The 24,621-nt window shown below is 34.4% G+C and overlaps 2 protein-coding genes across 5 annotated transcripts in view; both read right to left on the reverse strand.

Annotated features, from left to right (window-relative positions):
• Positions 1-313: 313 nt before the first annotated feature.
• On the reverse strand, positions 314-5,829 carry hlfb (HLF transcription factor, PAR bZIP family member b). Of its 2 annotated transcripts, none has more exons than XM_058793667.1 (4): positions 5,409-5,829; positions 4,386-4,736; positions 3,094-3,308; positions 314-2,099 (listed from the first exon to the last, which is right to left on the reverse strand). In XM_058793667.1, exons 1-4 carry the CDS (start codon positions 5,515-5,517, stop codon positions 1,881-1,883), a joined length of 894 nt encoding a protein of 297 aa, XP_058649650.1. In that variant the 5' UTR covers positions 5,518-5,829; the 3' UTR covers positions 314-1,880. The 2 variants fall into 2 exon arrangements, with proteins under 2 accessions (XP_058649650.1, XP_058649651.1); XM_058793668.1 differs by having other exon boundaries at positions 314-2,096; positions 5,409-5,826.
• Positions 5,830-10,199: 4,370 nt separating this feature from the next.
• The window catches only part of stxbp4 (syntaxin binding protein 4), a 32,265-nt gene continuing 17,843 nt past the window's right edge, over positions 10,200-24,621 (reverse strand). For all 3 annotated transcript variants that reach the window (XM_058794572.1, XM_058794573.1, XM_058794574.1), the window contains exons 18-23: positions 23,106-23,282; positions 22,434-22,550; positions 20,360-20,409; positions 18,418-18,560; positions 12,512-12,569; positions 10,200-11,453 (exon numbers count right to left, since the gene is read on the reverse strand). In XM_058794572.1, the coding sequence (XP_058650555.1) occupies positions 11,345-11,453; positions 12,512-12,569; positions 18,418-18,560; positions 20,360-20,409; positions 22,434-22,550; positions 23,106-23,282 (654 nt within the window). In that variant the 3' untranslated portion in view covers positions 10,200-11,344. The remainder of the gene's footprint in view (positions 11,454-12,511; positions 12,570-18,417; positions 18,561-20,359; positions 20,410-22,433; positions 22,551-23,105; positions 23,283-24,621) is intronic.

The raw sequence follows: 24,621 nt of genomic DNA on the forward strand, positions 1-24,621 counted from the left end.
AGTGATGATGAAGATGTATATAAAGAGGAGTAAGAATATTTTGTAACACAAATGACGGAATTGTGACAAGAAACATGTATTTTTGGATAGACAGTGGACTCTAGCGGCACATTTGAGAATAACATCTATAATTTTTCAATCCTTCAGCATATGAGAGTATTAAATTACAAAAAGTTCCTTTCAATTATTTGGCCCCTAATGAGCTCATTGTGCAAATTAAGCCAAAAATCTTGCCTTTGTGAACCTTCCATTCATTAACCACAACATCATCAAATATCAGCTTTTCAAAAGCTTTTTATTTTCATAAAGAGCAATGAAACAGGAAAAGGGAACCAAAAAGGACCACAACAGACAACATATTGCAAATATTTAAGTCAAATAATCATCTCAAGAAAGAATGTTAAAATTTAAACATGCTGTAATATAATATATTTAATATAAAAGACATCTTGTTTGTTGAAATATACAATGATTGACAACATTCTATGTGGCCAAGAATAGCGTTCTTTTACCAAGTAACATAGGTATTGACAATATAATTTAACAACAAAAGAAAAAGTAACCATGAAAAAAGTTTGGATATTGATGCACATAACACAAAAGTGCCTGTATAAGAATAGGTACAGAAACTACGATCATGGTACTAAATGTACTGTATTAATGCCCATATACAGTTAACTGTAGAATTTAGAACTTTTTCCATAAAGTTTGTTGCCTATAAATATACAGTATACATCAAATTACACAGATATATTCAGAAATCCGTATGAAAATACTGTACAAAAACAAGAATAACTTTGTAAAAACATTTAATTGCAATATGACAATATAACCTTATTGTATTTCATATCATTTGGTCTGTAGTAAAGAGTGACAGACATAAAATACACTGTACTACATTCATTACACAACTGACCAACAAAAGGCAACATATCTGTTTCAATAGACTCTAAATACCAGGTTGGCTCTTTGTGTTAGCAATAAGGGCATTGGGACCTTGTTCAATATGCTTTCCTTGATCACATTTTGAACTCAAAAGCATAATGCAGACAGACGCTCCGTGCTGAATCTGATGGAATTATTGCAGCAGGCAGTTCCACCTAAACTAAATTAGCTTCCCAGGATTTAAAAGGTTTGGATGCGACTTTTTAACTGAACTTTCAAATCTGCATAAACATACAGTTTATCTTTCATATCCACTAAAATGAAAGTCATTAACCACATACACCAAACAAAACAAAAAAAAACCTGCTGGTTAATAATAAAGTAACAGCCAATTTCAATCAAGCTCCAGATCTGTGGCACAGATTTTCATTACCTGGCATCCTCATTTCATTAGCAAATTGATTGTCTGTTTTCAGATATTTAGTATTTATGGTCACATATAGTTATTTTATGAATTCAAACTCTCAAATCTTGCTACATTCTGTTCTGTCTGTGAGAATAATGTCTTTACGGAGACACAAAACCTTTACGTGCCTGAAGCAGCTATGCACATGTACTCCTCTCATACACAATGCTATGGGTGTCTGTAGAGGAACAGCAGAAAATCCACTAGCTCAGATTTGACTGCTAAATTATGACAAATCAAGGCAAATGTTTGTGGACAAATGCTACAGCACAGTAAAATCATAAGTAACACGATCTGCAAACAACAGTGGCTTTGTTTGCGATAATAACAAATAGAGAAAGAGAGCGGGTAGATCTCTAAAAGATGTCTGAAATAACCACACGATGAAACGTTTCTGCTTCTAAGGTGCCAAGAACAGACTGAGGTGAGGGCTGGCTGGAAAACAGGCCCGGCGGATTTTAACCCAACAATATTGTCCTTCGAATTAGAAGGGCAGGGGTGAGGGAAGTTGAGGAGCACCCGGGTGGTCTCACAGAGGGCCGTGTTGAGCTTCATACTTGGTTAAGACGTTTTTACACTGTCCCAGCTCTCTCCGTAGTTCAGCAACTTCCTGTCGGAGCGCCGCGTTCTCTTTCTCCAGGAAACCAGCCCGGATGGCAATCTGATTCTCCTTTAGGCGCCGAGCATCCCGTGACCTCTTGGCAGCCATGTTGTTCTTTCTGCGCCGTGCCCAGTATTTTTCATCCTGCTCAAAATATGCAGAATAAAAAGGGTGGGGGAGAGATGGGAGCGCCTAGTTACATTGTGTCAAGATTACTCTGATTATTTAGTGTTTTTAATGGTTATGTCAACCCTATGAAGCCTACTGTTTCATATTTGATGCGCAAAAAGTTGTCAATGAAGTAAATTGTCAATAAAATTTAAATTTAACTATATATATATACATATTCTTTCCTTATTATTTTTTTTTTTTAAAGAAAAATCATGTTAAATGTGAATATCAAATATGATACATCAGGCTTTTGAGGAATGCTTATTTGTATCTCTTAATCATAATTGTATTACATTGCATTACAAGTTTTGCCCCCTAGAATGAAAACTACAAAACTACACTTTGTTCATAAAATTACATATTTTTACTCAGTTTGGGCCTGTGACTAAAACTGAGGCTTTTTATATCATACTGTTTGAACCATAAAAGCCTGGCGTATCAAACACAACACATCTTTTCTGAATTTTGTGTAATGGTTCCATAAACGGCGCTGTTTTATTTAAAAAATGTTTTTGGACTATTATTTCATATGTCAGGCATTACAGGGTAAATAGTTTCTACACAACTAAATTAGATTTACAAGAACAGATGATTATGACTAATTATACCATACTTATTTTTGATTGACATGACAAGCACGCGAGAAAACCGAGCATCATTGTGATGACAAGTTTTCTCACGCATTCGCTGCCGTGCAATCAGCTTTGAGCAATTTACTACTCTGCAAAGCTGGGTAGGGATACACTTTTATTTGAACAAATTAAAAACGGCAAATCCTTTAATCCCAAACCCAGCAGAACTGGAGCGATACCAGGAAAAAGGAAGATCACGTGGGTCAGGCCGCCGAAGGATGAATGAACGGACATAAGCTTCTTAGCAAGAGCCTGTTGCCCAGCTGGTCAATGGCGAAGGGTGAAATGGGTGACCAAACATTCTCTGTTGGGGGGCTTAGTAACTAGACCCAAGTTACCTTCATTTCATCAGAAATGAAGACTTTGCGTGCTTTCTTGATCATAGGCTGAGGCTTCAGCTCCTCTTCGGAGAACTTGTGTTTGCGTGGGTCGAAAACCTCCTGGCCTGGCACGCTGGACAGAGCAAGGTCTGCCGGGTCAGGCTCATAGCTCACTGGTATCTGAATGTCCTCTGGGTCTACTGGACTTGGTGTGTTACGTGATGGAGGCAAAACTGTGGGAGGAAAAACAATCTATTCATTGCTGGCTCTATGGTATAAGTGTAATTCAGTGGTAATGTATTGTAACAGATGGTGAAAGGACTGTTCATGAGCGTTTTATTCCACTAGGTGGTGCACAAGACTTTAATAATAAACAGTGCAAATCAAAAGCACTAGTACTGTCGGTAAACTTCTTTTCTTTTCTATTCTTTTTTTTTCTTGAGAATAGATTTCATGTTTATTGGTCAAAAATTAAACACATTGAGTTATCAAAAAAAGTTTTTTTTTTTTTTTTTTCATTTTACCAGAATTTTAATTATCATTCACCATTGATATTCCATGTTGAGATTACATATTCAGTATGAGAAATCAATAAAACTGATTTTAAAATTAGTTTTAAAGACCTAACTGAACAAGAGATCAACAATTTTCCAGATAAAAAAATCCATAATTCCAACGCTGCATATAGTTTTCCATAAAACTATGATTAAATGTTGCCAAATGCTCAGACTAGGAAAAAAATCTTTGGTTTGCAAATTTTAGGCAGAGGAAAATAACATCATAGGCTAAGTCTGAGATTTCCATTCACAAATGAACTCTAAGGCTTGGGTGGGAAAATTAAGCAGTTTTTACAATTGACTACTTATTTTTTTATGAATCAGAAAAGAAAACAAAAAACAAAAACATAGCTGCTCAAGAATGCTATTTTTTTCTTTTCAACTATTTTTAACATACAATATAATATAGTCTTGCTTGTCATCACACAAGCACCCAGAGAATTTAACAGTGGATATTTTTATTATTATAATCATATTATCTGTATTACTTGACATTTTCAGGCTGGCTTATAAGTAACCTTTTTTTATTAACATGGAAAAAAATAATATGACGAAGAATAGGAACAAAGCAAACTCCGACACACTCTCAATAAACTAAAATACATACTCTGTTTCCCATTTAACACCCACACACTGTCATATTATAAATAGTGACATCTGACCCAGCTTAACATCTTTTCTGAGGGTCATTTTTTTAATCTGTGGGGCTAAATGGGTAAGAAGTGTCACTGTGAGACACAGAAGCCGTAGTACCTGGTCTGCCCGGGCTGTGGAGGCAGTTCTGAGGAACCATGCCTGTGTGGATGGAGGTGATGGCCCGGCTGCTGAGGTCCATGACTGAGATGGGGCCCTGAGGCATTGAAGCCTGCTGCTGCTGCGGCTGCTGCTGCTGCTGGTGGTGATGGAGGCTTTGGTCATGTTGTGCGGGACTAGAGGGGATGCCATTTTCAGAGAGAAACTCCTCAAGGTCCATATACTCCAACTGAAAGCTGTCTCCATCATAAGACAATGTTTTATCCCAAAGCGTTGGCCCTAAGAAAGCTGATTGAGGAGTGTTTCCTTCTTCCTCCAGCTTTTTCACCTTCTCTCTCTCCTTCACGTAGCCTGAAAGAATGTTACCATTAGTTAACACATCAATTTTTGGCTCCATTAAAATTGAATGTTTTTTAATTTTCCAGGATTTTTAAAGAGGGTTTTTTTTTTTTTTTTTTGAGTGACTGTTCTTAGCTGCAGTCTCAGCTATGCACAGTAAAGAAATCTATTTTCCACACATTTAACTTGTTGCAATGACAAATTATGATAAATTGCAATATTTACTTACTTTTAAAAAGTTTTTAGTTTCAACACAAATGTCTTCATTGTTAAGATTTAAAACAATTACAGTTACACTTATTGGTTTAAGTTATATTTTATTTATTTTTGTAGTGCTTTTAAGTTAAAACAAATCTTTATTCAATCAAAATATTATGTTTCACTTATTTTTAAGGTACTGTCTTTAATGGCATTCAAAAATTAATCCATGATTTTAATGTGGTATTTAAAATTGAAGTTTAATCATTAATAAAACATAACACACACACACACACACACACACACACACACACACATAAAGAGTTAAATGAATATTCAAAACACCAAAAACAAACAGAACAAATAAATTATTCTGGAGATCGCTGCAGGAATCAGATGACAGTTCTTTACAGTAAAAAGTATTATTATTACAAATATTTTTATTCTCCATACGCAGCAATGTAACAAAGTGAAAGCTTTGATCACCTTCATCTTGGTGCAAAGGTAGTTTCAGAGGTTTTTCCAGGAGCGCCTTCAAAACGCCGTTAGTTTGCGGAGGTAGGAAAGCTGAAGTCATTGTGAGCTGTCTGGACATATTCTCTCTTATTCAGTGCAAAAATTATTTTTAAAATTAAACTGAAATGAAAGGATATACAGAACAGCGTTCATTCGTCTAATAACGACAAGTGATGATAGATCCTGCTCTACAGCACCGGCTTGAAGTGCGCGAGTGTGCGTGCGTGCATGTGTGTGTGTGTGTAAGAAATGTGATGATCATCACCATGTGTCAAGACTGAGGCATGTGACGTCAAACAGTCAGAGGCGGGGTTAGATGAACACTTTCGCTCCACTTGCTTGCAGTTTAGAGACTGTGTTGCCATATCCTCTTGTCATAACACTGTCTGACAATGAAGATTACTGTATGTCGATCTGAAAATAAATTCACAGCTCATGCACTGAATCATTTGTGGTTTCTCACTTCTAAATAGAAAAGGGATAGTATATATATATATATATATATATATATGAAGAGTTTATTTGAAAAAACAGATAACTCAGGTTTTTTTTTTTTTTCAAAAATCATGTTTTTTTATTATGTTATAATGTTTTTATTGGGTTTTATTGTATTAGTTAGCTGTAATTTTTTGTTATTTTTTAACCTAATAAAAAAAAACTGCAGTTTAATTGAGATTAATTGGAATGCACAATGAAAAAACATGATTTTTGATCTGTTTTTGCAAATGAACTATTCATATATATATATATATATATATATATATATATATATATATATATATTATAAAGCGCTGGATGAGGTGGATATTTACCCACAACCCACTGTAGGACACAAAACGACAAACATCCATGATGTGTAGCCTAATGAGATTACTTAAATAATTGTTTAAATATGTTTATTTGCTCAATGTTTTTGAAGAAATTTGTAATAAATTTGTTTTGCAGAAATGGAAGTTCTTAAACCTTGCTTCATAACTAAGTTGCTTATGTTTCTAGAGAGATCTGGCAACGCAGTATAGAGCGGATACTTTTTTCCCCTCTGCTAGTGGAGTCTACGTGCAAATCAATTCTGCAAAATATGAATTTCAGCTAAACATTTATCGAAGATTGGATAAATTTGACCAGCGTTAAGAAATATGAAGTCTGATGGCTTGAAATTGTCACTGGAAGAAGTGAAGTTCCCATCACAGGCATGTACACGCGGTGGAAAAATCAAATGCTCACAGTCAAATAAAGGGGCGTGGCTTAGCCTGAAGAGATCGTGAACCAGCACCTCTTTAGTTCATCTGAGCATTTACAATGACAAACTTTTGAGCATAAAGTTATCAAACACAACATGTTCTGTCATGTTTCAATAGCACATGTATTAGAGAGCATTTACTCTGATATTACTCATAAAAATGAAAACGAGGACACCTGAAAGAGTAGGCTAACACATTTTTAGTGTCTCAAACCTTAATACAGCCTAATATTTGCCTGCTTTGAAAAGTGAGTAGTTCAGAAATGTAGCAATTGTCTAATATTTTTTTCTTTTTTATTCGAAACATTCCCAAACGCATTCACTATATCATGAAATATCTTGATTCTCACCTTTATAGATTATGTTAGTTGATCTAGTGGGCGATGGTCAAAGTAACCTAATAATGTAATCTATTAACTGTGCATAAAAACCTGTTTGTTTACTTAATTAGCAGATATGGGTGTCATACCATAACATATTTTTAATACGACTGACTTTATATTTAATGTGAATTTAACATTGAAAATTAATGTGAATAAAAACATATCTTACAGATTCGTACACATATTTGCACTTTGCTGTTCCTGATGAGAGAATTCGCCAGAGAGAGTTATTCAGTCAGCGATCAAGTGAAGAAAACACCGGCATTTTAGCTACAGCTCATCTGAACACCTCTGATTGGTCATTGCATTCATAAGCTCAACAGCATCGTGCGTGATTGGTTATAATGCGCAGTGCTTTAAAAATGCTCAGTGCCAGCCAGGTAATGCAGATTTTAATTCAGCAGCTGATGATATGACGCACTGAACCATCTAATCACGCTGGTGTGATTGTATTAAAAATATTAAACGTCTTTTGGAAGCTGCATTCAAAATCCACTTGGCTCAAAAAATCTGAGGGGGCATGTGCCCCTCACTTTGAATGGGCATGACGCCTCTGAAGAAGAGTAGCCTACTATTGTGACCTACTCCACTATTTTGTGCTTGAATTTTTTTGTGTGTGTGAGTGTGTTTATTAGAGTTATGTATGCTTCACCATTGACACTACAATCATCATTCATTTAGGTTAAACTAGATTTGGAGAGGATGACTGTAGGCCTATATCAAGTTTTTTTTGGAAAGGTAGGCAGTGAGTCAGTCAGCATTTGGAGGCCAAAAATCAATATGCAAGCGAGGGAGGCTTAAAAACGTGTTTTCAAATGTTTTATAAATATTCTATTTAGTCTGTTCTTTCAAAAGTTGGATATTATTAAAGCTATACCATATAATATAATTCTACAAATGATAATACATGACCATTCTCATTATATAGGTGGTAAGAATGATGCATCAACTGAACAGATGGGTGTGACCTACAGTTTCCAAGGATGTTCACATAAACAAAGCATGAACGCCCAGTTAACACTTTTGAAATGTGAAAAATTAAAAGCTCCCACTGGTGATTTAAACTTATGGTATGCAACTGTTACCGTAATCACTGTTGCCAGTACACTTATTTGGGAGCCGCCTCCCTGTCATCCCTTGCAAATGGCAGAGAGAACAAATGACTAATGTACTATGTTTTCTTTTCAAAGTACCTTCATGTGTATGTGACAGACTTTACAGTTTAAAGATGATCCAAATACAGTGTTACCTACTGGAGATAAATGGTCAGAAAAGACTAATGTGCATAAATGGACAGTAAATGTGAGTGATTTTCGAAATACACCAACCTGAGCGTGAAAAGGCAAATGGATTTTTCTATCAGAATCCTATAGAACTTGTCTTTCTTCTTTTTGTTACCTTGGCAACCTTTGCTAAAGCAATCAGATGTGACGTTGCTTTGCAGGAAAGTAGGCCAGGACTGGCCACTCCTCCTCTAATTTGGAACAACTAAACCACATGTTGTAACATGTGTCTGACAAACTGGAAACAGATTGCAACTAGTTAGAGGGCAAGCAGACCTAAACAGAGACTGCAGCTACTCTCTAGAATGATTAATTCATTATAATTACTGTCATCTTTCGGACAGGTTGTACCAAAACTTGCTAATGATGTCTGGGCTATTCATTCCTGAATTATGCTCTTATGCATCTCAGTACTCCTGGACTGACATAATCAGATTGCTAAATCCTTAACACAATGACAAGATTTTCACTTGTGAATGAAAGTCATATGGATCATACCTGTTATTATCAGTGTGTTACTGTCTAATTCAGTAGAATTTAAATTAGTGGAATAATAATAATTATTATTTTCTTTTTTATTAATGGTTCTTTTTTTTCTCAGAATTGAGAGATATAAACTTGTAATTCTAAGGAAAAAAGACAGAATTGTGAAATAAACTTTTTTTCTCACAATTCTGAATTTACGACTTGCAATTAGGACTTTTTTCTCACAATTCTGAATTTACATTTCGCAATTCTGAATTTTTTTCAAAATTCTGAATTTACATCTCACAATTCTGCATTTCTCAAAATTCTGAGATTACATCTTGGAAATCTGACATTTTTCTTGGAATTCTGAGTTTACATCTCGCAATTCTGTTTTTTTCCCCATCATGGAATAAAAATAGAAAAGGTAATTGCAACTTTTAATCTTACAATTCTGACTTTTCTTGCAACAACAAGTCTATATCTCACAATGACTTTTTTTCTATAATAGTTTATTATTTTCTTTTTTATATATAGTTATTTTTAATCTCATAATTGTGAGATATAAACCTGCAATTCTATGGGGGGAAAAAAGACAATTGCGAAATATAAACTTTTTTCTCACAATTCTGAATTTACGCCTTGCAATTCTGATTTTTTTTTTTTTTTTTTATAATCTCACAATTATAACTTTTTCTCAAAATTATGAGATTACATCTTGGAAATCTGACTTTTTTCTTAGAATTCTGATATACAATACTTTGTATCTGGCAATTTCACAACAACAAAAAAAATCTAAATTGTAAGATATAAATTCAGAACTGCAAGGAAACAAGTCCAAATTGTAAGATAAATTGTTGCAATTACTTTTTTCATTTTTTATCCCATGATGGAAACAAGCTTCCATAACCACTGTATTGGCTATTTATAGTTTATTCTATTTTTCTATGTAATATGGGTGCAGTTGTATATAATAATAATAATATGTTTGCTGCAAGTCCTTTGAAAGTTTACATTTTTCCCAATATATTTTTCTCTGTGGTTTTCATTCATTAAACTTCAACTGAATAACATATTAATTAGTTCAGTGTTCAGTATTTAGACTAACCATTCGTTAGCGTAATCGTTAATAATTAATAATTAATTAAAAATGATTTTTTTCTTGAAGGGTCTATTTTTGTATTAGATGCAAGGCTGGTAAGCATATAAACATTTATGTGATTTGAAATACCTTGGACTCATCTATACTGTATATATAACAGTACCTGCTATGGAGAAAAAAAAAATCAATACTTCTTGCCTGGTGTGTGAAGTGTGTGTGAAGTGCACACTCAGTCTGAAACAGACAGACCCAGCTAATATTCTTTCAAAAAGCAAAAATGTGGATGGATTTTTATTAGTTTATCTTTAATAGAACCACAAAAGTATTCACACATTACAGGAAAAACATATATCTTCATGATCTAGATCTCTGTGGCTAACCTTACGCTGTTAGGCAGATTGAATTCACAACAAAGCAAATGTGCCATGTTATGTCATTTTCCAAGACATTATACACATAAGGCTTAGGGTATGTTAAACTCACATTTCTACTGGAAGCGCAGAACTAACTGCACATGCAAGAGAAGACACTTTCACAGTTATGCGTAATGGCTAGAACGCCCACTAAGGATAACAGCAGAATTAAAAATGTGTCTTTATATGGAGAACAATTACATTATAGTGAACCGAAGAAGTGTTTCACTCTCACAGTATAGAGCTGGTTCGAGGAAGTTTGAAAAAGTAAACAAATTCCTGTTTCAATAAATCAGTGAACAAAAGTTTCAGAAAATGGATCAAAGTGGCAGCAAACACATGCCAAACTGAATGAACATCACAGAAGCAGTCCATCCTGATTTACTCTTCCAAAGTTCCTGCTTCACCAAAGAGGCCACGTCCTTTGACTTCAAACGGGTGCAATTATGTCTGACTTTTTCTGAAAGTCGGAAAACAGATTGGGCCAGTCCATTGTTTTTCTCAAGGTACAAAATAACAAGAGATTAGTGGAAATGCCTAAAATGTCAGAAAAACAGTGGACAGATATAAAAATGGGGAAAAACTCAAATGTGAGATCTTAACCCATCAAAGAGCTGGAGTATTTGGGATATATTTGCTGCATATTTCAATATCAGATGTAAACTCTCAGAATAAAGGGTACAAAGTTGTCATTGGGGCGGTACCCTAAAGTACAAAACCTAAAAAGTACATGATTGCACCTTATTATTTTTTTCTTTCTATTTTTTCCATTTACCACTAAAGGTACATAAATAGTACTTTAAAAGTGCATATTAGTACCTTAAAGGTACATATTAGTATATAAATTGTACATATTAGTACTTTTGAAAGGTTACCGCCCCAGTGACAGTTTGGTATACCTCTTTCTGATTGTTCACATATCACTTGATGTTTATATGCTGCTGTATTGCTTTTCATTTTTTTTAACCGAACAGTTGGGCAGAAAGTGGCATAAGAGTGCACACAGTCTTCGGAATCAGTCTAGGCTGTGGATTCTGGAGAGTTCAGGGTTTGGTCACTTGCTTCTGGTTCTGACAAACCCAAAGATCTCATTACAGGATGAGTCCATGATGTTGTCTGAGTTACATGGCTAGAGGAAAAAGAATGATTAAATTAGTAAACAACATCACCAAACAAAAAAAACAAAAACACTAATACACTAATAAGTTTGGGGTTGGTGAGATTTTTTTTTTTTTTTTTTAATTTTCTCTTAAAAGTCTCTTATATTCATCAAGGCTGCATTATTTGTTCAAACATACAGTAAAAAGACTAATATTGTGAAATATTATTACAATTTAAAATAATTATTTTCCATTTTTATATATTTTAAAATGTAATTTTCCTGTAATGGCAAAGTTGAATTTTCTGTAACCATTACTCCAGTGCTCAGTGTCACATGATCCTTCAGAAATCATTCTAATATGCTTATTTGCAAACATTTTTTTATTATTTTCAATGTTGAAAACAGTTGTGCTGCTTAATACTTTCATGGAAACCATGATACATTTGTCTCAGGATTCTATAATTAACAGCAAGTTCAAAAACAGCATCAATCATTTGGCTTTCTTGTAACAATGGAAAAGTTTTTAGTCACTTTTGACCTTGCTGAATAAACATATGAATTACTACTAATCCCAAACATCTGAAATGTGCATGGGATATTTTAAGCATGCAGGTGAATGCTGTGTTGCTGGTGTGGGTGTAATGCAGAACGCTGGACTCATGGGTGTGGTGTTGCGTGAGACTTCAAAACTCTCAAAAGAGTGATGGATGTCTGCAATATTAAACTGAGCTGTTTTGAAAGATATGCAAATAAAAGAACATACTCATGGGAAGGGGAGACTGGTTTCTCGTCTCTAGAGATCAAGAGGTTACGTACATTTTGTCAACAACAATATGAAGATTCGGTTGGTTTCAATGCACAACAGCAATATTTGCAATTTTGTTCAGAATATTTGGTTGTAGAAGTGCAGTTTTTAATGTATCTATTGAGAATGTTTACTGTAGCTAAAACCATTTATCACATGCTGCACAAACAACTTATGAAGTGCCCTTAAAAACATGGGAACTGTTATTTACTTTTGTGAAACAGACCAGAAACAAAGGAACTGGTTTTTGCGAATGTATCTGAAGTGTCTCATAACTTACTTTACATAGTACTTCACTCCATCTGCAGTGTATGCCTCGTCCCAGCCAAAAGGTAAACCTGTGAATGAAAAAAAAAAACAGACAGAGAAATCAGATACATTTACTCTACATGAGGACAACAAACAAGATACTGGCGAAGTCTGAAGCCAAAATTTAAAAAAACAGCATTGCGACATTTCTCGCTGATCCTCTTGATCCTGAGAGGCCAGTGACCGTGAGAATTTCCTGGCAACTGGATGAAATGGGGTCATAAATGAATATGCTAAGTGTCCCAGCATATCTGCATAATCTGAAAAGCTATTTTCATAAAAAAAATAAGGAATGTACAGTGAAAGTGTAACAAGCATCAAATGGGGGCAAATCAGATTTGCTTCCTTTGGATTTGGATTTTGGTTTAAGAACACACATACACATTTCCCCAAATGCACTTTTTTATCTTTGATGCACAGCTTTGGATTGAGGACTGATGCGTGCCAGGCAGTGTTGGGCTAGTTACTCAAAGAATGTAATATATTACTCATTACTAGTTACTCCTTTCAAAAGTAATATTGTTACTTTACTTATTACTTTCTGGCAACAGTAATTAGTTACACTACTAGTTACATTACTTTTTCTTCAAGCCCCACAGAAGTTGTAACTGTGTATCTTCCAGATAAAATTCTTCTAGAATGTTACTAACAACATATTTCTGACTCATCATTTGACCAAAATCCACACGTTATTACAAACACTCAATGATTGATAGTGACATTCAAGTAGAAGTGTTGTATTAATCGTGTATTAATTGTCATGTGTAGCTTGAAGCTAATTGTAATTTCTCTGTTACCCATATACGATTATATTTCATTATGTATTTTATCAAATCACATAAGTTTGTAAGAAACTGTTTAATTTTCCAAAAAGATTTTTATTTATATTAATATAATGTACCACAAGCTGAGCAAAGGGATGTAATGCCAGAGTAAAGTAAATAGCCACAACTTACACAACAGTGTTCAGATCATCTTTTTCCCTGACAAAATCAATATAATGCAATATTTCTATCTGCTGAATGTAAGCTTTTCCATATTCCAAGCTTGCCTGCTGCACTGGGGACATCACATGCATGTGCGAGTCATGAAAATTATGAAAGTAAATCTAGGAATTAATTGATTGTTTGATTATAAATCAGCTGGGTTGAGGCATCAAAAGTAACTAAGTAACTTAGCTGTTTTATGGATGGTAACTGTAATATTATTACTGAAATCATATTAGTAATTAGTTACACTACTAGTTACTGCAAAAAGTAATATTATTACAGTAACTAAGTTACTAGTAACTAGTTACTGCCCAACACTGGTGCCAGGTTGTAATTACTGGACATCAGCCAAAAAAGAAAAAAATGTAAGTAGACACTACACTCTCAGAAATAAAGGTACAAAAGCTGTCACTGGGGCGGTACCTTTTCAAAAGGTACATGTTTGTACCTAAAGGGTCCATTTTGGTACTTTAAAGGTACATATTAGTACTTAAAGTGTTCATATTTGAACCTAATAGGCACAAAAGTGTACCTTTTGAAAAGGTACCGCCCCAGTGACAGCTTTTGTACCTTTATTTCTGAGAGTGTACTGAAGGCTATATGGCACAGTCTGGGATCTCATTAATACGTGCCACCATACTAGGTAACACATCCCTGACAGAATTTGATCTTGACACTTCCTCTGTACGTGCAGGAAGTACAATTGGCAGTAAGTCTGCTAGCATAAACAATGTCCAGGCATGACTTTATAATGGGTTTCTCGTCAGAAATATGATCTTATTAAACAAGGTGATGGAAAGAATACACTGAGTATCACACTGTCTAGATTTCACACACAATCAACATTTTGACAGGAAAGGCCAAAGGATAATTCATGCTGTCTCAGATTACTACAAACAAATGTCCCTGGCTATAATTTAGTAGCTATGGGAATTCACAGTAAATTTTGTGTATCTACATTTGAACAAGTGGAAAATGTATGGAAGAAATTTTGGCTAACAAATAAGGTTTTTTTTACCATTTATCATTGGCACTGGCAATATCTTGAACATTTAATATTTAATTATTTATTATAGATTTAGATTAGAAATAAAGAAGAACAGTAAAAGAACAACAATTATATAATAATAATATTAATAAATAAATAAATTAATAATAATAAATCAATTGGAACTAATGCAAATAATATTTTTATTTTAAAACATGCATGCATTTGCTCTTACTCCGATGCCTAATATGTCGAAAACTAAAGCAGTCAAATGTTTTGTCTCATCACATTCAATTATTAAATATCATGTAAATGATTCAGCCTAAATTCTGAATTCAAAAGGGGAAAAAAAGGTTAAGTACTTTGCATCACTTGATATAACTATCGGTTGTTTCATCCTAACACCAAACATAAAAATATCAAATACTGGGTGGACGATTTGTCCATTTTTTGAATTATTAGGGAGGATTTTTCCTTTAAAGCAGCCATGAGAGAGAAAAAAAACCCCGATTGCAATGCTCATTTCATAACAGTTTCTTAGAATACAACCAGAATGTTGTTTCCTTGCATTCATCTCTGTTTTTAGTGGCTATGAATTCGAGTCTTTAAATTCTACAGCTTAGAGATAATTTTGGGATTCAGTTTTTTTGCATTCAGTGTTCTGACGCATCCATGGTCAACACAAACCATTACTGCCTAAGCCGTGGGACACAGTAACACTCAAAGTAGCTCATCACATGCCTCTTTAATTCAATCAGCTCTTTGTTTTCTAAAGGCCTTGCTCTAGTAACCAAGAGCGAATGATTTCACTAGATCAACACTATGATACTGGAAAGACGATTTCAGCTGCCTCAAATTACGCCTCAGCAAATCAGATATAATTGGAATAAGCAGCAGACACTCTCCCCAAATTGATTTGCTGTTCTCTTAAAGGGACCGTATGAAAATTCTGTCATTCACTCATGTCGTTCCAAACCCATATGGCTTTCTTTTTTCTGTAGAACACAAAAGAAGGTAACATTCTTCAAAATGCTTTCATTTGTCCTCTGCAGAAGAAATAAAGTACTACAGAACAACATGAGGTTGAGTAAATGATGACAGAATTTTCATTTAAATTATGAAATAAGGCCGATTATTATATCATAAATGGTTATTCCAAAGCATGCCTCCCCTTCTGTCTTATTGATGAGACACAGCAGCCTGTCACATGGCTGGGAGGACATCCGTCACGTGGAGAGCACTGCCTGTCTTTGCTCTATGGTTTCAATCAGTGTGATGAGGGTGGCACTCCATGTGCAACTCAAAGCCTGCCTCGTCCTCCCCCGCAGAGAATCATTCAGCCAAAACGTGAGCATCACTCACTGAGAGGTCACATGCTGCCAGGTGTGTGGGACACGTTTCCCTGTTCCCTAAGCAATCACTTTAGCTCTCTCTTCCCCTCCTCAGCTTCACTGATCCTTTGACCCCAAGAGTCTTCTATCTTTCTCTAATCCATCCGTCTGTCCATCTTTCTCACGTTTCTGTATCACTTGATACCTTGGTACAATTTAATTATTATTTTATTTTATAAAGAGTTGTTAAATAATCCTATTTATTGTAATGGTCTTTTTATTTAAAATAATTCAATATTATTAATATTTAATTTAATATATATACCCCTATTTGGTCCCACTTTATATTAAGTGCCCTTAACTGCTATGTACTTACATTTAAATTAATCATTTGATACAATGCACTTATTGTGTACATCCATGTTTTTACATTGTACTTATAATTTAAAAATAATTATATCTGTAATTAATTTCTTTAATTACATTTATAATTACACTGTTGACCCATCCTTAACACCTTAACCCACTCTTAAACCTACCCATACCACCAAACCTGTCCCTAACCTTACCCGTATCCCACCTCAAAGCAGCAAAAGTGTTTTGCAATACAGTATGAACACAATGAGTACATTGTACTTATTTTTTTGACACATAGTAGTTAATGCCACTTAATATAAAGTGGTCCCATAATAATTAATTTGAACTATTTGCAGTGTTGTTTTGGACCCCAGTGGAAAAAATTGTTCAATATATTTTCTTTTTTGTTCCACAGAAAAAACTGACATCGAGGGTAAGTAAATGATGACAGACTTTCCATTTTTAGCTGAACTATCCCTATAAGGAGGATGTGTCCTTCAGATTGATGCTCGGGTTTTTCAATGTTTTTTGTTAAATTATTACATTAAAGCCCTCAATCCTGAAAATGTGCTTTGAAGTTTTAGGAACTCTCTGATATATTATGCCATTTAATCAAATTCACTATGCCATTTAATCAGATTCACTATTCTGCACAAAATGTTCATTCAAAAGTGCTTTGACAAAGAAAAAATGGTTGAAAAACAAGTCCATCATTGATTAACCTCGGTGTTAAGGCTGAGACCATGTATTCAAAGAATAAGAGGAGGCCAGAGGCGCACTTTTGTCCGGGTTCCAGTGTGTCCATGAACTGTCTGTATCCTTTAACATGCAAGAAAAATAACGCCAGTCTGTAACCAGGAATATGACCCACTTGCTTTCTTGAGATAAAAAGAACAGGATACTTCAGCTAATATTACTATCTGACTATATTATTATTCAATTAATTATCAAGTCTTTTTTAATACTTGACATTGATTCTATGACTCATTTTGAGTTTTATTGAGGGTGTTTTGGACATCCCGTGTTAAAATACAGAAAAAGAAAAGGCAGCCTCTTAGTGTTATTGCGTGTTTCCAGAGCTGCGCTTTAGACGGACTGATTTCAGTAATGTTTTGACAAAGCGGATCAATTTAACTAGGCCAACAAGATAGTATTCTTTCATTTAGCAAACACTGTCAGTCAAAACAAGATGTCATGAACGATAATTGTTTTTAACTATTTAAAAAGGCTCTTTTACATGTTTTCCCATTAAGGACCCATTTCTATATCTTTGTGTAGCCTGTGACATGATACAGAGTTGCGACATAGATGTGGACAATTGCTTTCTAGCAGCTTCGTATCCAGGCAACGATAGCAGCAGTGAGGTGAATCAGATGTAAAAGGCTTGTATTAACAGCAAATACACCTTGTATTGTGTTTCCTTATGAGATTGACCTAATTTTATTCACTATACACATCTAAATGGATTAGATTTCGCGATTAACGCGGTTTGCCTCAATTTCTACAATATATAAGATGTAAAACGCTTACATCATAAGAAATTGAACAGACAGGATATGAACAAATCAACAAGCAAGCACATTATTAAATCAACTTAAATGTAGATCACTAGGCTGTCTGCTGGAAAAAAAAAAAAAGATATCCTATTGCAAATGCTATCTAAATAGGTTCTATAAATTTGAACAATACGCAGTATCTTGGTCATAATGATACTATAATGTTTAAATGTGTCTAGTTTAAGAGGCTTGTAATGAGAAGGGATCACGGAAAGACTGCCAATGTTTTGACCTTTACAGGTCATTAGATGCATTTATGTAAGGTCAAACGTTGCTGGAAGGTAAGCTACATATTTTCTTGAGAATTACAAAGCTGAATGGGGTCAGGAGGTAAAGAAATGGCTAAATGAGCAGACTGAATGCGGTTCTCAGAGCAAACAAAAAGACGTGTATGTGTGCATGTGTGTGTAAGGGATATTTTATAGATATACACAAAATATTTCACATATTATAATACGCATCCCCCTTGAACGATAACATCTCATCCAGTTCAGCTAAAATTGCTGGTGCCAAAAGATAAATTTTTGCATGAAACAAAAAGTGTCGAGACAACAACATGAGGGTCAGAGAAATTGACATGAGGGACTGTTGCAATTAGGTAGATTTTGTGATGTTCACTTTTCATGGCAAAGCAGACAACGTGCTTGTGTACTTACAGTCCAGCTCTAGAATGCCTCTGACAGTATTAGTTAGTTCTTTAGCTTCCACAGCAAGACTAGATGCTGTCCAGGGTGGTTTCTTCCCGCCTCGTGATGGCAAGGTCTGAGACAGATTGGTCAACTTTGGATCGCCGGGAGAACTGAAAAACAAAACACACAATCCTTTATTTAAAACACTGTAAGCGGTTTCAGTAATACCCTAACCTTAACCTATCTGTGGCTAAACTTTTTATTTAACAAAGATATTTTTTATTTTATTCTATTTTATTTTGCATTGTTTTCTTAATCCTCTAAAACGGAAAACTGTGTCAGTCTTGTATTATTTTCAAAAGACTTGTTATAAAAGCTCTACAAAAGTGCACTCCCTTCGACCTGAAATGAACAAAGCATGCTGGGCAGATTGGCGTAAAAGAAGAGCCCAGCATGACTTGTAATGAAGGGTTTTTGGGGAAGGGGATTCAGACCCACTGACATGGATGGACCAGTGTTATGAAAACATATTATGAAACCACCACACTTTCAGGTCATTAACAGAAAACTGAAATGAATTGGTCCAGACTGATTGAATCATTGCATGCGTTTGAAACATACTTAATATTTGTTACAGTCTGATTAAAAAAAGAATTACTTTGAAAACTGCAAGTGAATAAGAATGTTACAAGAAGCAGAAGGTTATGAAGGTATATTAATGTGTAATTAATGCATTATGCCATTATAGAATAATATGGTTTAGTATACTGATCTTCAATGACACAATTATTTTATTATTTTATTTACACCCCCAATCAAAGGTTTGTGGTTGTAAAGATTTTTTTTTTTTAAATGCTTTTGAAAGAAGTCTCTTATGCTCAGCAAGGATCCATTTATTTGATCAAAAACAAATTAAAAAACAGTAATATTGTGAAATATTATTAATATAAAACAACTGTTTTCTTGTTTAATATAATTAAAATGTCATTTATTCCTATTCAAAACAGCCATTACTCCAGTCGTTACTCCAGTTGCTTGATTCCTCAACATTCTCTGATTTGCTGCTCAATAAATATTTCATATTGTCAATAATAATGTTTAAAATAGTGCTTTTGTAGGAACCGTGATTTGTTTTCAATGAAAAAAATTGCATTTTTAAATATATTTTGTTTTGTAATAATATAAATGTCTTTACTGTCATTTTTAATCAACTTAGTGTATCTTTGTTGAATAAAAGTATTAATTTCAATGGTATCCTTCGTGCTAGATAACAACGATAGTCTAAAGTAAAAAAAAAAAAAAAAAGTATGAGAAAAGTTATAAGAAATGAACTCATATTTAGCATGTAAATATCTTTCATTCATTGAAAGCATTCAAAGAAGCGTGACTTACAAGCTCTCATGCAAGTTGCGAAATTGTATTTTGCTGCAAATTGCTGATAGCCTTCATTTCGACTAAAGAGGACATGCGTAATATTTTCTAGCTCTAATAGAAAAAGACACAGTGGCCTCTTCAGTCAGTGGGGATGATCATTAGGGGGGAAAAGGCCTCTCCAGACGTGCTCTGCCAGCTGGGCAAGGGGCGACAGGCTGCAGGAGGCCATGTTGATTGGGCCTAATCAACATCACTGCCACAGGAAGGTGTTGTACTGGTCTCTAGTCATTAACTATCCCTGTCTTTTTCCGGCAAAGTCTCTCTTATAATAGAAATAAAGGCAGAAGACTCACTCTGGAAAAAAAGTTACCATTTACACACAGCCTCCTAGAATATCAAAGGCAAACTTTAATGACTGTGTAAAGGTCCCTAAAGGAAAAGAGTCTTTGTTATTAAATCATTCTTTTCCACACACCTGTTGCTAGCGAAGTGTGGTATTACTGTCTGGCATACTTCAAATTAGATTAGAATTCAGTCAAATCATTAGATCTGCCTTTACAAAAGACTGACGGGGGTGCGAGAATAATTATCTTACCTATAGCCTCTTGAACCGCTTTGGTTTTCAGACAAAAAGCCTTGGACAGCCTGTGGGGGTTTTAAAATGTAGGTGATCAGATTAGTCCATAGTTGAAAGATTTAATGCTGCATAAAGATTAACATTCTGCTATTTCATTTTTAATAACAAAAACACATTGATTTTATATGATTAATATAACTATTATTACTACGACTTGCAATAATAATAATAATAATCATCATCATCTTTTACATTTATTATTATTATTATTATTATTAATACCGCTGATAGTACTACGGCTTGAACATTTAAATATTTTAAATCCATAATAATAATAATAAATTATGAAGATGATTATAAAAATATTATTAGAATAAAAAAAGATGATGATGATTATTATTATGAATACCGCTGCTGCTACTGCTTGTACAGTTAAATATTTTAAATCTATAATAATAATAATGCTAATTATTACACCATTGCTTTACAGGTTACACACAGTATATACACTACCGTACAGTAAGATTTTTTATGTTTTTTAAAGAAGTCTGCTCACCAAGCCTGCATTTATTTGATCCGAAGTACAGAAAAAAACTGTACAATTTGGAAATATTTTTACTATTTAAAAAAAAACGGTTTTCTATTTGAAAATATTTTAAAATGTAATTTATTCCTGTGATTTCAAAGCTGAATTTTTAGCATCATTACTCCAGTCACACGATCCTTCGGAAATCATTCTAATATTATGATTTGCTGTTCAAGAAACGTTTTTTATTATTATTATTATTATTATCAATATTTATTAACAGCTGAGTAATTTTTTTTCAGGATTCTTTGATGAATAGAAAGATCCAAAGATCAGCATTTATCTGAAATCGAAAGCTTTTGTAACATTATACACTAGTCAGTATCATTTTTCATTATGTAAAGAAATTACAGAAATTAATACTTTTATTTAGCAAGTATGCTTTAAATTGATGACAAAGACATTTATAATGTCACAAAAGATTTCTATTTCAGATAAATGCTGTTCTTCTGAACTTTCTATTCATCAAAGAAACCTTCTACTCAGCTGTTTTCAACATAATAATAATAAAAATGTTTTTTGAGCAGCAAATCAGAATATTATAATGATTTCCGAAGGATCGTGTGACTGAAGTAATGATGCAAAAAATTCAGCTTTGAAATCACAGGAATAAATTACATTTTAAAATATATTCAAATAGAAAACAATAATTTTAAATAGTAAAAATATTTCAAAATTTTTCAGTTTTTTCTGTACTTCGGATCAAAGAAATGCAGGCCTAGTGAGCAGAAGAAACTTCTTTAAAAACATAAAAAATTTTACTGTTCTAAAACATTTGACCGGTAGTGTAGGTACATAAGCGTATTCACATAAGAGTAAAATTGCAATCAAGTATCTGATGCATGGTGTCCATGAAATGAACCATTCAGGATGCAATACTATATACAAACCATATTCAGCAAGAACTGAAGTGGCTATGCATCATGTACTTCTGGAATATATATTATTATATTCTTATGCAACAGACAGAAGTAAAGAAGTAAAGAAAACTTTTTTTCCTCTGTGTTCTGTGATAAATGTATGATTTACACAGTCCAGTGGAGTGCTACTTGATTTGTAGCATCTGGTGAAAGTGGAAAAACAGTTGCACATTGATGTCATGTTTTTTTTTTTTTAAATAGTTGCCTAATGAAAGGGTACTACACATTCTATGTCAATCATATGAATGTCAGAACAAAACAAAAAATGTCCGTTATGTGTGTAAGAAGTCTTGGAATGATGAGGTAAATACGCTATGCTTGTGTGACTACCTTTGCCCGCTTCATAAAAGTTGATGGATGCCATCAGAAGGACATTCCACACACACTTTTTGGCTCAGCTTTTCTGGTTTAGTAAGAAGACTAACTTCGGGCAAGAGTGAGAACGGTCTTTGTCAAATCAACATATGAAGTGCAAATTGCAAAATTGCATGAGCAATTTTGACGGTGGAACCTTATTTTAAGATATAAGGATGTGATGATTTAATGTGCAGTTGGTTAAACTTAATTAAAAGTAAAGATACATCACCTCCACAAACTGTAGAAGTTTGCCCGTGGAGACTTCAAAACCTTTCTTTGCAGTTTCACTCTTCCGTAGCTGGCATTCGAGTACAGAAATCCTTTTTTTCAGATCTTGCAGATCATCCTATGTGAACATTAGTAAAGTAGTAAAGATTACAGTTTTAGTAAAGGAAAATTTACTTTTCTTTATGCATTAAAATGGTATTGATTCAAAACGTGTCTAATATGAATTTGCAATTAAAAGTGCTGTCAGGAAAGTAAACATTGGAAATAGTAAACTGTGCTTTTTTAATACATATATTTTAGAATAATTTTGAAGGTGATTGGGCAAAAATGCAATTATTACATATAGTGTGTGATCATTTTTCCACAAGCAATCGTAACAATAATCAAGACAAAATGTTATCCTACGTAATCATACATTGCTGTGAAAATACAGTTTATCCTGGAGACACGCGAGGTTGCTAGCCAGAGTTTTTTAAAAATAACCTCATCAGCCCACGTCACCCTGCAAGATCATGTTAAAGCCTTCGCAGCACATCAGCCCAGTTACTGAATAATACAAAGCAAACAGTGACCTACTTTCTATAGTACACGAGAGAGGTAAAACCCGGAGTGGGGCCATGCAGGGGATGTGGATTGGGAATGGCTAGTGTAAAACTCTCAAAGTGGAATATACCTTTTCACGGCCGGGTTGCTCAGTTTTCTGAGACTTCATTTCAGCTATCTCAGCCTCCAGGAGATGGATAACCTCCTCGTAGTCCATCTCCATTCCCCGGGCCTGTTTCTGAGCGGCCTCTGCCAGATGGATCCGGGTCCGCAGGGATCGACTCTCCTCCATTGCAGATTTTGCCTCCTGCAACAGCGGAGTTCCACTTAGAGCGACAGTGCTGAGAGTGCATGTACAGTAGGACGCTACAATGCTCAGGGGCTCTTCCCCTGTAACATTGCAAACTCAGTGCACTTGAAAAGAAATGCCTGCACAGTCTCATCCCCCCTCCTTCCTCCATCACTTCCCTCCAGACTCGCAGCATGACAAAGCACAGCTCTGCTTCTTTTAACCTAGAAGTTTAAAGAGGCTGAAAGAACAAGTCCTGTGCAAACAAGTTTCTTTATGTCCATAACTGCTTTACAGAGAATAGACAGGGCAGGTTTTGGCAGACGAGAACCAGTAAAACAAGCTGTTACATAATACAGGTATCGAAAGATGTTTTGGCATTGACGAAAACCACAACAGCATCGGATACTTGTCAGCACGGCATCGCTCAATAGACATCAGACAAAGGAAAGGTAACCAGGCCATTGTAATTATGAAGCTGTGGGGTATGATAGCACTCTTGATAGACAGGTGACATGAAATGTGTGAAAACCACACTGTGAGGATCTATAAATGAACGCGCAACATGTGGCAAAATTTGAGATTAAAGTGACTGTGTGACTTTCTTACTGCGGACCTATTAGAGTAAGATTTGAAAACGCATTTAACTCATCATGAGTACTATTAACTGTCACATATTTCAGAGTACCAGGAATAACTAACTTATGAAAAGGGTACAGATAATTGCCCACTGAATGAAGAACTTTACTTATTAAATAGACATGATGGATCCTACATAATTTTTTTTATAAGAGAAGCATATAAATTGGCACTTATTATCCATTTAATGTCCATGTATAATGGAGAATATGTGAAGTGTATTATAAGGATCGTGCATTGGTTACGATTAATGTAATTTTCAAAGAATGTGGAATTCAAAAGCACATACTTTCTGGGACAGAGTTATAGAGGAGGTGGCTGAGGAAAAATAACAAGAATTTAATGAACTACGGAAGCTAGTATTAAGCCTTGCAGTCTAAAGAGATAGTGGATGCATTAGTGCAGAATAATTCTATCCATATACAGTACATAATATAGTAGCTTATATATACACTACCGTTGTGAAATATTAATACAATTTAAAATGATTTGTATTAATACTTGTAAAATAGCCATTACTCCCAGTTTTCAGTGTCACATGATCCTTCAGAAATCATTCTAATATGTGATCCTGGACCACAAAACCAGTCTTAAGTCGCTGGGGTATATTTGTAGCAATAGCCAAAAATACAATGTATGAGTCAAAATTATAGATTTTTCTCTTATGCCAAAAATCATTAGTATATTAAGTAAAGATCATATTCCATGAAGATATTTT

This window comes from Onychostoma macrolepis, chromosome 12 (assembly GCF_012432095.1).
Source record: "Onychostoma macrolepis isolate SWU-2019 chromosome 12, ASM1243209v1, whole genome shotgun sequence".
NCBI lineage: Eukaryota > Metazoa > Chordata > Actinopteri > Cypriniformes > Cyprinidae > Onychostoma > Onychostoma macrolepis.